Here is a 16,246-nt window from a genome sequence, read left to right as displayed (position 1 = left end):
TTTTTGAAACTTTTCTCCAATTCACAAACTGTGGCCCCATTTATGACCCCAATTATTTTAACTTTACAGCATTAGTAACACAAGCAATAATTAATGAAATTGTACGCAAGTATTCTGGAAGAAGTTTGTATGCTAAGGGACTACAATAGATAATAACGATCTCATTCCACTATTCTGAAAAACTTACTCTTTGGTAGTTGTGTTGAATATTTCAGTCGTGTTTGCCTTCACAAACAGAGGGATGTTTGGATTTGGCCTCTTTGATTTCGAGCGCAGCAGAGGTACCGAGAAAACGTGGATGCTGACAGTTGACCCCGATGGCGAGAATCTGATCAGCTGCCAACTCCCAACACCGCTGAGCCACCTCTGACATTTTCTCCCCGTGGGAAATAGTTTTCTCGTTCTGTAACAACCATGAAATTAAATTTTTTAATGGTTTTTAGGAGTTTTAAAGTAGCCATCAGCATAAAATAAGCTACTTGTATGGTCCATTTAAGAAACGGTTTCATTTAGCTTCTTACTCTAATTTACACCATATTTTTCTTAATATGGTGTTCTGAGGGGGAGGAGGGAGGTAGCAGACCCTCCTAGAAGCAAAAGATTATTAAATGGTTTATAAGGTGATGATATGAAATAAGATTTGGAATGGCATCTGTGAATAATAATTTATTTACCACACTGAAATTATGCTGTAATAATATTTAATTATTTTAAAATTTGTGTTACAACCAGACTGCTCCCCCTCACCCTAGTTTTGATTTTGTGTATGCCCATGCCATTCAGCCTATAAAACCAATGGCAACTGTTGAAACAAACTTCGGAAGGAACCACTTCTTAAAAATAAATATTTGGCATGTAAACACAGAATCATCAAATAAGCTACTCGGTAAGCCCTACTATAATGGTACTGGAATACAAATAACCTCTTGCACCGTTTAATAATAAAACAGTATATTGTTAAACAGTATATAAAACAGCTATAACATAAAATTGATCCTTAAAAATGGGAAGAAATAGGATCAAAACTTTAAATAGTGTAAATTTTAACTTTTATTTATTAATCCATTCCTAAATGGTAGCTGTTTGAGGAGAGTGTGTTTGAGAAAGGACTGCCTAGTTTAAATTTACCCTGGAGTCTACACAGATTATTCTAGTCCTATGGTGTTTGATTCGTCAACTTTCCAACTTTTGTTAATAACAGGCCTGCTTTGACATTGAGAATAACAGAGCCAATGCCAAGTTCACGTTATTCTGTGCAGTGCAATGAATACTCTGCAATAGAAGGCATAATGTTATATTTGGCTTGTGAAAATTGAGTCTGTTATAATAATACAATCTAGTATGGTGGTGAACCACCTACATTTAAAACTACGCTTAATTGGCTAAGGTCTTCCAAGGTAACCTATAGTGTTTTAAAAGCAAAATCGCCATGTCAATCGAGAACTTCTGAAGCTACTTTTAAAACGATCTACGTATTGTTTGTCTGGACCCCCTCCCCCAAATATTTTCCTCGCTACGTTCTTGCCTATGACTAACTAATCCCTCCTAATGCCTCCTAATTATCTTTTAAAGAAAATTTGTGTACATCAGAAGAAAACCGATCAATCACTTTCCAGGAGACCGGAAGAGATATAGGGAAGAAGCACAGATCTCATAAGGCTGCCAGAGAACAAAATAAGGAACTTTTCCATTGTTGAATTTTTAGTTTCTTACCTTTAAAAAAAAAAATAGTGTTTCTACATAGATCACAGCTTTGTTCAGGTTATTTTAACCTTAATCGTCAGCACACAGTAAAATCCTTCATACTCACAGCCATTGTTGAGATGTGCCCCTTACGGCCCAACAATTGATATCATACGACTAAATGAGGCTACCTGAGAAAAAATAAAAAACTTTGCCACTGTTCAATTTTTAGTTTTGTATGTGTAAAATATAATATTCAACACAGATCACAGCTCTATTCAGATTATTCTAGCCTTAGCTGTAATAGCTTCCATATGCTCTTACACTAATTTACACCTTTGAACTTTTACCATTTACCATTTTAACCATTATATTAATCAACCTTCTTTTTTCTACATAGAAAAGAAGTATCAGACTAAGAACAATTGGACCATGAAGAATACAAAACTGTTACCTGAGCAGAAAATGACAAAATAAATTTCATTCCAGGATGCTCCTTAACTACTTCAATAATTGCTTCTGCTTCTTTAAGAGAAGGGATAGTTGCAATTATCAAGCAGTCAGAACCTCCTTCTATCAGGGCTTCAATCTTGGGACGATGCCAGTCTGCCAACTCTGTAATCGTCATATCATCGGCGTAGAATCCTCCTGCATATTCACAGCCGTTGTTGAGGTGTGCCCCATATGGCCCAAACAAGCCCCATGGTTGATACAGAGCTTTTGTGACCTGTATGACACATCAAGACTATAAATCAAATCATGGCTAGCAAACTGTCTATAGCTCTATGTGGTCAGTGACATTTAAATCAATCATTTAAAACTGTTCAACATGTCATTAAGAATTAATGTATGGAAAAATTACAGAACTATTTGGTTACATCAAATAAATACAACTTTGCTTTTGTTCATGGTTTTGCAGAATAATCAAGTGTTCTTTAATACATTGACTTCGTTGGATGCACACTACTAGGTCACTACTTCCACTGACCTAAAGTCGGTTCATGGCTCATGTTGAAATAAAGGTGTTAACATGTAATGTAGCTAGAGATGTGTCATAGTATAAAACAATAACTGGGGTGGACGCACACTACTAATTAGCCTTTAACATGTAAAAAATGCATGAAGCTGTAATGATTCTAAATTAAGTAAAACAAATCAAATTAATTGACTGGCAGTAATCATATTTCAAAGAAAAGGAACAGCATACATGACAGAGCCTAAAAATAGCTAGATGTCCCAGAGTTGAAGTGTGAGTGTGTGTATTCTAAATAAGGTAATGTAAATTTTCATTGGTCAAGCAAAACCTGCAACAGTCTCGCAAAATGAACTGCGAAGACGAAGTGTATAAAAAAGATTTTAACGAGTGTATGGGAGAACCAATATGTCTATTTTGAACTAAGGTTTTGGTTGAAGTACCATGTTTTAAATTTACCTTTAATAATGAAAGTAACTATTCATAAATTGTATTCAATTAAAATTCATTTACCAAAAAATGTAGTGGAATTGGTATAGAAATGCAGCAAACAGTAGTGAATGTCAGAGTTTGTTTGTCAGATTTTGGCCAAAGTACTGTCATCTTGATTTATTTTATGATACTTCTAATGTTTTTGAAGTGAATTTTATATGGGAACCTTATTGTGAAAAGGAAAATCAGTCACAACTAATTAAAGCATCGCATTAAACTTCAATAACTATTATTAGTCATTCAGGAGAGAATTTCAGTTCAAAAACACAAAATAAAATTACATAATTTTGATAAAATTCTGCAAAAGTATTATGATAAGAGCAAAAATATTTATTGCTCTTTTGAGGTATTTAGGATTTAAAAAACATTACTGATGTAATATTAGTTTCAAATATGACGTTACACAAACATTTTGAACTGACAATAAAACAATAGACTGATCATTTATAAGTTGTGATTATAGATTATGATTTAATCAAATCTCTTCAACACTTTAGATTGTGCTTTAATCAAATCTCTTCACCACTTTAAAGTTAAGTGGGACTTTTCAAATTTTCACGAAGTACCTAGCCTAATTTACAGCATTAATTCTTTGTACCAATATACAAGAAATTATTTAAATGTATTTGAATTTGGAACTGCAGCTACCAAATAAAAATTTGACACACCTCATATGGAGCAACAACGTGACTTCCACATTAAGTTGTATTGAAATAACAATTTAATCAATTTGAACCTGATATACATCAAAGCTTTGACTCCCCAAAATATCCGAGTAGAATAGAAATGCATAGATAAAATATCAGTGAATTCAAATTACACCTATCTGTGTGCAGTGTAATTGTGATGCCTTGCTCATCCACTCTATGATGTATTTAAACAGGAACCAACACTCAGATCAATGCAGTTAATTTAGTAGCTAATAAATCATATTAGACACTTTTTATAAGATAAGGTAAGTCAAAATTAATTTTGAAAATTAAATTTAATATCAGGTACAAAATGATAAGATATAGAACAAACATACTAAAAATCAAAATTCTTTTGATCTCAACTAAAGCACTGGATTGGTTAGTGTCCTACTTGAACAATAGGAATCAAATTTGTAGGCATTTCAAATATTTTAGAATAAAACCATTGTTGGTCTCTTTGAAGATAACTAATATATTTGGAGTGGCCACTAGGTTCAATATTGACCCCCTTGCTTTTCCTGTGTTGCATTTAAAGCATTGTCTAATAAGTTCCTGTTATCCCGAAGAATGATATTTGACTCCATACTGATTTCAGTTTCAATTCATCTCTTCAGCTAAGGGGTTTGTGAAGAAGTAGCAGATTTCAGCTACTACACACTTCTACCTTAGGACAGGTTTTGGGATGGTAAATAATCACTTTACCTCGGGGAAAACGTTTTTAAATATTTGCTATCTTACATAAAAAGAGAATAAATGACTACAAAATTGAAAACATATATAATTGATAAAGCTTACATTCTTTTTAGTACATTTATGAGGTATAATTGGATTAGATTTCAAAAATTTCAAGTTTAATTACTTAAATAAGCAGCATTATATTGTTTATAGCAAGTTTTAATGTAGTAATTTGCATACATATTATATATTGAATTTTAAATATATTATAATTATCATTATTTGATCATACACGGTGCAGGGATTGAATAAAGATATTTTGAATTTGGAATAACTTAATTTTTTCTGAAGTAATTAACCAATGTTGTTTAATCTAGTGTCAAGGATTTTACTGAGTTGTATCCAAATGTTCACTACTTCTTAGACAATATCAATGCATGTTTCACATACTTCATAACGTCTTTAACTAGCTGAACTAACCCTAAAAACAAACAACTAAAGTCTTACCTTTGAATTTCTCGATATCTATTGCTTCCTTGCAGATTGTAACAGCTGATTTGATCATTTCCAGGGTCTTTTCTCGATCGAATCCAAGGTGTTTCTTGAAACCATCTATAGTAACTTGGTACGTGTTCGTCTGAATCATATCCGATCCACCTTACAAAAGTGCATATTTATGTGCAAGAAAATTACAGTATTAATACAAATAAAATAGCATAACCAGATTACTATTAAATTAATGACAGCAGTGTTAAAAATTACAACCAATGTTGAGCTTTTTAATGTTTCTTACAATTTTTTTCTTACATTTATAAAATAACATCAAACATTATACCCAAGGAGGTAGCCAACTAGGGGGTCCAAGGATTCGAGACCTCTTCAAGTTTTCATTTATTTCAATTACTTTTTTGAGTTAACGATTATTATTATTATTATTTAAATAATTCAGTATTACTGACACGTACTGCTGAAAGATCGTTTTCAACGAAGAAATGGGTCAAGAACTTTTAAGGAACAAAATGGGGCCTTACTCTCTGCCTACTATGGGAAAATATCAGTTGTCTGGACCACCCCCCTAATTTTTTTCCTCCCGATCTTGATTATACCTTGTAACACTTATTGATAAAGGAATAACCAATATTTAGGATTCAAAATTACTTATTGGCCAAAATACGACTTTGCAATAATTGTACCATATATGCAGATAAGGAATAACACAGAGCTACATAAATATGTTTGGTCTATGCATAACAAGTCTGTCACTTGGTAATTATTGTATTTACACTAATCACACTTTACATGTAACAATACAACAGAACAGACTAAAGAAAGCATAATGTCATAAAATAAAATTAATCAGTTGTAAAAATTATTTATGTTCTAAAAACAAGAGTTAAAACCTCTGATGAGTTAATCCGTTGTTCAACAATGGCCTGTTTTACTGTAAACAGAACCATTGACTATGAAACATTCTGAGAAGATATTATATCTTCCCTACGGGACAGACGTGAACAGCCAGTGTACCCGGTTTTACGTGGTTCGCGTACCCGCCTCCAGAGTCGCAATTCGTCGCTTGCCGATCACTAATAGCGAACGTGTGTTTCTAGCGTTAGCCGCTATGTGGCACATACGTCGAGAGATTTCAAAATGGAAAACAACTTATAGAATTGAAAAGTTTATCTTTCCAGAATGATTCATAATCAAGGACAGAACGTAATTCACTGTTTTTGTCGCTAGATGGTGTGGGCATACTGTATGGCTTACTTGATGTATGCAGTGTGCTTAAAGGATAACGTTCACCGAGAATTGCATCACCAGTGTAGAATTGCAATGTAGGTTTGTGTATGACTTTTTGCTTCAAGGTTTCCCATACCGAAGAAAACAAAACAAGCATTCAAAAACGAGTGTGCGTTATATAGGAGTGTGTTATCCGCGACTTTGCAGGAAATTTAGTAGGATTTGCACGTGTATGAGCACTTCAGGTTCGAGTGAATTAATTATAGCCAACGCCAATTTTAGTTTGCCTTGTTGCCACGATCAAGGAAAAAGGTGTATATTAATGACCATTATAATTAAATCAGGTCTTTACATCTTTGTGCCTTAGTTGATTTTGCCTTGTTTCCCCAATTAAGAAAGTACTTTCGGTAACTGTATTAGGTATTTCTGGTGTCAAAAATTGAGTTTGCTTATTTGCCGCCGATCAAGAAGATAAATATACATAAGCAGGTCTTAAGTATTTAAATTTATAGTAACAGTTAGATGGTAACTTTGTCTTTGATTTGTTATGTATGGACTATTGTTTTTATTCCAGCTGTTTTATATTTTGATTTTACACTGTTGTATTTATAAAAATTGTCCTATCATAAATGTACTGTAAATATAATTTTATTATTTAGTTAAATTCAATACGTGTGCTTATTTTCAGTTACAACAGTTTTTGGCGGATGGAATAGAACGACCCACTGTGATTTGTTGAAATAGCTGAAACATGTAGTAAGATGATTAAGTATCTTATCATAGTCACTTAACCTTGTCGATTCGCTTTTAGTGCCATTTCCTACTGGAACATATATTGTTTCCCCCTACTTTCTGTCATTTATGGCTAGAACTGTCAGTCATTTTAAAAAGGCTTAAAGAGACTTAACTGGAAGTCCAATGCATATCAATATTTTAGTATTTTAATAGCACGTTATCAATGAAATAATACGTCTTATTTCAAACTTGATTATCCATACATTAATATACTAAAAAGTCACCCTAAAATAAAAGTGTTATATTTTTGGACTGTGAATCTTTATAACCTCCCCCCTTTTTGATACCAACGTCCGAAATTTGGACGTTCACAAAATATCTTTTTTCTTTTTTGAAGTGACTACTTCTCTTTGAGGGTTATGGATGTATGTTTTGCACGGGGAAAACTTTCGTTTCGCGTCACGGAACGTCATGCATTTTTGTTATCCACATGATTTCAAAGTAGAATGAGGATTACGGGTGAGGTGGTCACCCCTCCACCCCCCTAACCCGCCACTGTGTTAAAGTAGACGTATACAAGGCACATCTTCATATTAGAGTTGTCAAAGATAGTAGTTCAATTCAAACAATTTTCACTCACAGTGAAACCATATCATATGAACCGATTTAGCTTTGAAATAAAAACCGCACCTGCTGAACCTTTGTACAGACTTTCCAAATCCGGACCCATTTTTATTATATAATCGTGCACGGAAATACTCTTGAATAATTCACAGGAAATCTACGGGGATTGTCAAATACTTCGAGCAACATCTGAAAAAAGAAAGCGTTCATTTTTCACAGTGCATTTTTATTGTCCTTAAGTACTGGTCGTCGGCTGATTCCTTCATCGGTATCCACCCTTATATATTGAGTCACATGGATTGAGCTGAACCGCAGCCTTGTCATCCCTTACAGGCCTAGTGAGCTATTTCCCCTTTTTGTGAACGTTTCCGGTTGTACATTTCCAGTTTCATAGACACTGCTAGTAAGTCTTTGGAAAACCTTCCGCCGAATGATGATCACGGTCCGGGTTAGCGTTGTGTGTACGGAGCAGCAGCAGCTGTGCAGTTCTGTAGACATTCACCTAAAACCATTAACATCGAAAAAAACTTCCTCATTGATGCATGGCATGTTCTATAGACAATAATAGTCTACACGTCTTCTCGGACACGGCACAAAACTAACTGAAAGATATAAAATCTGATTTTCTTCTTTTATCATTTCTCCCAAACCTGTTCAAAAAGATTCAGTGATTTTGAATATAAGCTTTATCCATGCGGGTAGAAAAGTAACTGAATGAACAAACACGACCGTGTTTAGATTATTAAAACATAGCCTTTTAAACATAGGCCTTGCTATCAAACAAACCTGTCACAAGTCACTAATAGATAAATTGTAATCAACGTTTAAATTGATAGGGATTTGCACTTCTAGTATACTGTACCTCTCATTATACGGAGTGTCCTTAAATACAAGTGGTAGACACTTCTGAATACCACAAAGCAAAGGTAGAACACAACGGCGTACTAAATGCAAAAAACGTCGTGAAAATTAGTATTTTTGGCGCCATTTCTCAACCATCTAAGATAAAGCCTAACTTTAAATACAACAAAATTTAGTTTTTAAAACAGCTATTGATAGGTGTAAGGAAATTCACACCTTGCTATGTGACTTTTTAGGTTTTACGAGTTTGAAAATATCCTAAACTTTAACTATTAAAAAAATTTAAATGTGGTGAAACGTGAAAATTGAAACAAATTTTTAGAAAAAAACACTTTTTGTTAACCTTGGATAGAGATTTGGATTTTCTAAAAACTTTTAGCGAGTTAGCATTAAAACATATCTGAAACCGTACACATTTGATATTTTGGAGCAATGTGTATACAAGAAATAAAATAAATTAAAACTTTTTAAAATTATTATTAACACGTTCACGTCAGCGTTTTTCCGGACTTTTTTATTTGCCGTCGAATGTTTCAATAATTATGGCATAATTTCAATAAAAATACCTTAGAAAATAATCTAAATAGATGGGAGTTGACACTTTTTGACCAAATTAGGTTTTCAAGACTCATATGCATATTATTGCATAGGCTATATATTGCTTATATGCATATAATTAGCAAAATACAATAAATACAACAAATAATACAACAAAAACTAAAATAGAACCCGCCAACATTCTATTTACGTTATACATATCTCAATTATGGATACTGAGATTATATGTACCTGATATGTCTAGTTATGTTTTAACAATTGTAGGGTTCCATCATACTACATCATAAATAATGCTTTCACTAAGAAAGTTATGACCTTCTATTTTGAAAATTGCGTGTGAATCCGCGGGTAACTGCTAGTTTTGTATAAAAAAATAAATGACCAATAAATTAAAATAAGTAATAAAAAATAAGCATTTTTGTTCATTTTTAACAAAACATTAAGGGGAGTTGAACGGTCCATAAGGCCCAATGTTAAAATAAGGTAACTTTATGTACCTTTTTCTCAGAACTCATAACAGTTAGGAAGTTGAAATTTTTACACAAGGTGTAGGATATAATATTGTATTTATACCTCTAAAATATTTGTACAATAATTGATACAACTAAAGAAAAAAATTTTTATATTTGTGTTATTTTTTTCTAAATATTTATGTATTGATTAAAATTTGATAAAACTAGAGCTACATACTTCTAAAAGGCTACTTTATAACCAGTAAAAATTTCATGTGTGTAGCATTTTTATAGTTTTCTGAGAAAAAGGTACATATATATTAAAAACCGGTAATTTTCAAAAACAGCGGAAAACAAAAAATCAAAATAATTATAAGTTTATATTACCTTTAGAAACCTCCAGGACAGTAGCTACCATCCATTTCCTCTTCCTCACCTAATAACTGTCTCCTTTTCTTTATTCTTGCTTCCTTAGTCATTGACTCTGCTTTCAGATCTGCCTTCCTCATCCAGACTTCATCGAGGCTCTTCAATGTGCTTACGGTGTATTTGCCACAGTCTTTTATTCCTAACTCCTTTAAAACCTTGATCCTTCCAATGTTACCTTCATTGAATGTTAGAACAGCATCATGAACACCTAATACAAGAGTCTCTCTTCCAACAAACACATTTTTGGGATTCGGTTCCACACTACATTGTTGAAAGATTTGTTCACGTTCTGGGTTTTACCGTGAAGACATTTTTTTAGTAGATCTAATCTTGACAAATCTCTGTATGTAGGTTTTATTGCTGTCAATACAGTTTGAGGTAGAGAATGTTTGTGATTGTAGGTAATTTCTTCTTCATTTACTTCTGCTAACCTGTATTTGCACCAGGTGTTAGGAGGCGGAGGGCAAAGTTGATGCGAAATTTGTTATGTAGTCTTATATTTGAAAAATCATAGAAGCTCAACGGAAAGCCATTTTTATGTAGGGATTGCCGTAAATTGTTCAGAAAGAATCAAATAATAAAATAAAAAATAAAAGCGAAAAAAACATTTTTTTACCGATTTTTGCGTTCAACTCCCCTTAAGAGGACCAACCACTTCTCAAGTGTGTTTTTTTCAGGAAGCAACTGACATCGGTAGATGATTAAAAAATATATATGCCAGTATATTTAAAGTTATATTGAGTAATCTATATATAAATGAATGTTTGTCTGTATGTCCTTTATAGTCTCAGAAATTATTTGACCGATCATTAATAACATTCGTATGTACATGTATTTTTCCACGTACAAGGTTTATACGCTATGCCCATTGATAAAACTCACCACCATGCGGCGCTGCAAAATATAAAAGTTATCAAAACGCCTGCATATTATAAACTGCAACTACGTGACAGTTACGTATATTAAATAGCCAAACACTATTTGAAGGCACTAAGTTTTGATGCATATTTGTCTTTAAAGTAAATTTCTGGTTGAACTTAAAGCTTGAGTGTTAGGTCACTTTATAATAAAGTACATGTATGTGTGTACGTGGCAACCAACGAACTATACTACTGGAACGCGCACTGCCCATAAGCCACATGTTGTGTTTTCCGGTCACACACAGCTGTGCGTTTCGGGTGTATCCACGGACTTGCAGGCGCTTAAAGTGGGCAAGAACTCAATGAGTTGTGCGGCGATCAACGGGACGATACGGTATCACGCCTTTTCATGCCGAAACACAAATTATTGTTGTTATTTGCGTTGTTGGCAACTCTTCCTGTTTAGTACGTCAAGACGTCTGATCTGAGCAACTCAACTAGTTTGTTTTATTTTTATTTGTCAATGTTAGTAATATTTGTTATTTCGTGACATGGTGAAGAGTTGCTCTGCATGCAACTGCACGTCCAGATGGACTAAAGGCAGCCACATTTCTTTTCACAAGTAAGTTCTTACTATATCAGCCATGTCAATATCTATTTGCAACTTCCAAAATAGTAATTATCACCAATATTATTTTCTTTATTGCCAAATTATTAACTGGGTCACCCAAATAATTTAAAAGTATGGTAAGGCTGTTAATGAGTAAATTAATACGCTATCGTTTTTTAATCATGAACAATAATTATATAGTTGAGTAAAACATGCTTATCACTCAATTATTTCATCCGCATTGATCCAAAATATCAATGCTGATCGTTATAAACCACTGATAAATGCATAAATTTATAAATAATTGCTAAAAACAATATCTACTGACCTACTCTACTTTATTATTATTGGATGTTTGTGATTTTCAGCTACCTGTATTTTATTATTTCTTAATTTGTTTGTTTTAGCTTTCCATTGAATGATGACAATTTATTTAAAAAGTTGATTACTCTGACAAAGAGAAAAACTTTAAGCCAATAAAACATACTCTTTTATGCAGTAAACATTTTACCGAACATGATTACCATTTAATTTTGCCTGACACACTAAGAAAATGTCTAAAAAATGAAGCAGTTCCAACATTTTTCTATTTTCCATCTCATATGCAACGGCCATTGGAGTTTGTACATTTTATGGAGTTTACTTTGAAATAAAATAATGCCAATAAAAAAATACTTTTTTCATCTGGAAAATATTTTAATGTCTGTAATCTTCGTTTCCCGGCTTTATAAGTAAAATACCAAGTCAAAATCTCAGTTATTTTGATATTGTACAAAAATCTGTTTTTTTTTTAAACTAAAAATAAAAATCTACACTAAAAATCAGTTATTTTGTAATAATAAAATTACTGGGGAATCTAACAATATTATTAAGTCTACTTCTAGACTTAATAATATTGTTAGATTAAAAGTGTTAGATAATAGTGTTAGATTGTTAGTGTTATTGTGTGTTAGTGTTAGTTATTGTTGTGCGTTTTAAAGTGATGTTAGATCATTACTATAATGCTGCTAGCCATGGGCGGAGCGAGTTCTTGCCCATTTCCAGCGCCTGCAGACTCGGAACGCAGTCCAGGATTTCGGCTCGGTTTCTCCGGCCCAGTGCGCGTTCCATTAGTATAATTCGTTGGTGGCAACAAGACTAACTCAACAACTGGATTGAAAATACAATTCACTTGAACCAAAAGTGCTGATACAAAGACAAAGCTTAAGAACAGCGTGTGAAGCCGCGGGAAATGGCTAGTAGTATGTAAAGCATGATAATTTCTGAGTTTCGTGTTATTTCATGTGTTACAACAACTATGATGTACGTTAACATGACAGGTACAAAGAGGACTTTTTTACATATAAAAGTCTTGTTCAAACAACTATTCCTGGATTTTATTGGTTTTCATTACTATGTGAGCAGTTTTTAGATTGTTACTTAAATAAAACACAAACAACATTTTTTTGGAAATGTGAATTAAAAATCTCTTTCCTTTACATTGTTTTGCATAACTGTCAACAGAGCCATATACCCTTGCGTATATGGTGCCTCATATACGTAATAGTACCTCATTAATTACGTGTATGTTGCTACATGCGTTCCATTCATGCTCTAGTGAAAATAGAAAAAATAAGCAGCTGTATTGTATTATTACAAAATACAAAAATATTGAGTTACATTTTAAAATCAACATCGATCACTCAAACATTACCATTTTAGTTTTATAAAATAATTACATTGGATGTAGTCTTGGTGCGCTTTACGACATGCTTCAGGGTTCTCTACCAGGTAGCGGCAGATCCACAGCGGGTGACCTTCAAAGCCAGAGCCCACGTATTTCCTCAGCTGCGTCTCAAAACCACCATCGACCAACACAAAGTCTGTTTCTGTCATAACTAATCTGCAACAAATGTTACGAGTCAATCTTTGATTAAATAAACCAAAGGAAATAACCAATGCACATTTCACTGTAAAACAGTTGTAGGCTATTGTTTAGGCTTTTCGCACGGAACACAAGACTCAAGATTACAGATGTCCGGCCGCCGGCAGAAAGAGGGGCGTCTTTTTCAAGAACATCGGGCTATCCCTTAGAGCACATCCCTTCTGTATTTTCCGTGACCCAAGAGGCAAGAACTGTAATATTTACTGATTTATTCAGTCGTCTCGTTGTTATATTCAAATAAAAGATGTTCCGGCAGTTCAGCTCTTTTAAATCACTCACAGAATGACAGCGCGTAGGTGAGGTCAATGTTTCGTAGATGGGTAGTACAGCCTCGGCCGCAATACTTAAAAATCTTAAAATAAAGCAAACCTTTATTTGTATTTTCATATATATAAACAAAATAAAAAACAAATCATGTGATTTTAATTACATATTTTATTGGAACATAAACCCTTTTCAAGTCATGCAATCTTTAATCCACTTCGATTTAATTAATTTGTTATTGTGCTAATTGATTGATTTTCATTGACGGTTTTAAATTCTGATTAGATTAAATTAAATTTCAAGATTTCTTGATACTTCAACCACAACTATCCATATTGAATGCCCCAGTTTTAAAGGTTTTAGATGAATTACTTAATGTCTTCTTTCATATGATAATATATAACTTCTTGTGTGATAAGGTTATTTTCCTTAATCTCCAACTTTGCATACACGTTTGACAGCAGCTTCTGATTCGCCATTGCTTTGTGGGCATTTAGAACTTGTTGTAGAGTGTTTAAAACCATAATTTCCAGAAAATAGTGTACAATTAGAATACTCGAGCACCTGGATTTGTGAACCAGAATCAGATTAGTATATCATGATAGCAAAAGAACATTTTGCATTTAAGTATACTAGTCTTTACTGATGTTAGTGATTTTAATTATGCCATTTCAAAATATCTTGAATAATAATCTGAACTGTAAGTAACCACATTTCACATGTTTTTAAAGCATCCCTGGCAAGAACATTTCATAATATCTTTGGAAATTGTGAGGGAATCAGGGGCTTTCACGTTATTTTTAAATTGAAATTGCAGGTCTTCCAGATAAGATAGAGAACTGAAATTTGTGTCTTTTTAAAACTAATGACATTTAATATGATTTCATTTCGTATGAAATATATTTAAAAATACACAAGTTTTGATTCTCTATTTTGTCTAGAAGAGCTGCAATTTAAATTTTAAAATGACAAAAATTTCACGGTTTTTAATTTTAAAAATACAGTTTTTTGGAAACCAATTGAAATATACTGTAGATCTGAATTTGGTATTCTTTGAAGTCTAACATTAATGCACCTATGTATATGTACAAAATTTCATATTCGAACAATTACTTCGTCTTTTTAGCTTCAAAAGTATGTATGAATATACATAATATGAAATAGCAATTTCAAACGTTGTGAACATTTTGTTTGTATTTTTGACTGACTTTTTTGACTTGTATTTTCACTTTTAAGTAGATAGGTACTATTTTTTATACGGTATGTACTAGAATAAACCAAAGATTTTTCATTATAGCCACAGTTTCATACTGAATAAGAAAATAATACATGCTTTAATATGTTATATTTTGCCTTATTTTTATTACTTCTTTGAATTTTAAGAAGAAAGCTTCAAACATTTATAATATGACGGAATTCTATACAGTGAAATTATGAGAGGAAAAGGCTCTCAAGCCAAAAGACAGCTTTAGCTTGAGTACAAATATTTTCACATTTTGCAGATTTCCCAATTCTTTATGCTTTTATGTCCCCAAACTAAACTGAATTTTAGTAGAACGTTAAAATTAGTAGCCTACTTATTTAATGGAAATTACTATTATTGGTTACATACTATTTTAATTTAAACTTTATTTATGAATGAACTGCTTAAATATTTACTAGGGACAGTCCTGCCACTACACAACTAAATTTTTAAAACATAACCGTATTTAATAAGATGTTACACAAAAGCTTATAACACCATAATAATATGTATTGCATCGTTCTCTTAAGAAATAATGTATTATACACGTACAATGTTATAATAGTACTTATGTATTTTTACTATATTTTTAAAGTACGTTTAAAAGACAGTCATAAATGGCCAACCAACTAGGGAAATCTTTAACGAGTGATTTTATAATTGTTCATTGATCATAAGTATGTTTACTGAGCTAAACTTCAAATGTAAAACGTTTGTACCGGAAAATAAAAAAAAACCTTAATATTTTCCATTAAAGAGTTGAATTAGCTAGTTTGTCAGTTAATCGCTAACTCATATGACTAGTCTGCCACGACTGAGTTAGTTTTAATTGCTGTACAGAGAAAGGCATAAACAAAATGTGATAATAACAAGTAAACTAATTTTGTTTCATACCAGGTTATTGGTCTTTACCACGTCAAATGTCACTGCCTCTCACACAGCACTAGGAAACACAACTGTGCGGCGGTGTTGAAGGTCAAAAAACAACAACACGGACCACGAATGTTAAGTAAACAGCGAACTGAGTTAGTTCTAGTGATGCGAGAATCGAATACTTAAAAGAATCGAAGACTGTGTATTCAACAGTACCCTTGCGTTCGAATATGTATTCGAATACTTTTTTCTAACAGACAAGTCTAAACTTTCTTTCCTCCCGTAATTCATTGTTTCTTTGTTATTTGGAATTGCCCTACCAAAAAGGTGGGGAAATCCTTTGCCTTGCTGTGCGTCCTGCAAACATGTCATATCCATGATTTATGAACTAAAACAATATGTGTGCTACTTGACTTCCCGTCTAAAATATTCTTTTCTACTGCAGGTAATGTCGTCACCAATGATCGTAGAAATATATTGAAGTCAAAAACCTGAATAATATTTTGTTTTTACACAACATAAAATAAACATTAATTTTTGTCTTTATTGTTTACAAATGTA

The 16,246-nt window shown here is 32.7% G+C and overlaps 1 protein-coding gene across 1 annotated transcript; it reads right to left on the bottom strand.

Annotated features, from left to right (window-relative positions):
* Positions 1 to 278: 278 nt before the first annotated feature.
* LOC124372508 (homocysteine S-methyltransferase 1-like) lies at positions 279 to 15,837 on the bottom strand. The gene is made up of 5 exons (XM_046830909.1): positions 15,707 to 15,837; positions 13,100 to 13,263; positions 5,023 to 5,172; positions 2,138 to 2,410; positions 279 to 403 (listed from the first exon to the last, which is right to left on the bottom strand). The coding sequence occupies exons 2-4, from the start codon at positions 13,254 to 13,256 to the stop codon at positions 2,340 to 2,342; spliced, it is 378 nt and encodes a 125-aa protein (XP_046686865.1). The 5' UTR covers positions 13,257 to 13,263; positions 15,707 to 15,837; the 3' UTR covers positions 279 to 403; positions 2,138 to 2,339.
* Positions 15,838 to 16,246: the final 409 nt, after the last annotated feature.

This window comes from Homalodisca vitripennis, unplaced genomic scaffold, assembly GCF_021130785.1.
Source record: "Homalodisca vitripennis isolate AUS2020 unplaced genomic scaffold, UT_GWSS_2.1 ScUCBcl_3406;HRSCAF=8931, whole genome shotgun sequence".
In the NCBI taxonomy this organism is placed as follows: domain Eukaryota; kingdom Metazoa; phylum Arthropoda; class Insecta; order Hemiptera; family Cicadellidae; genus Homalodisca; species Homalodisca vitripennis.
This window is presented reverse-complemented; position numbering and strand designations above follow the sequence as displayed.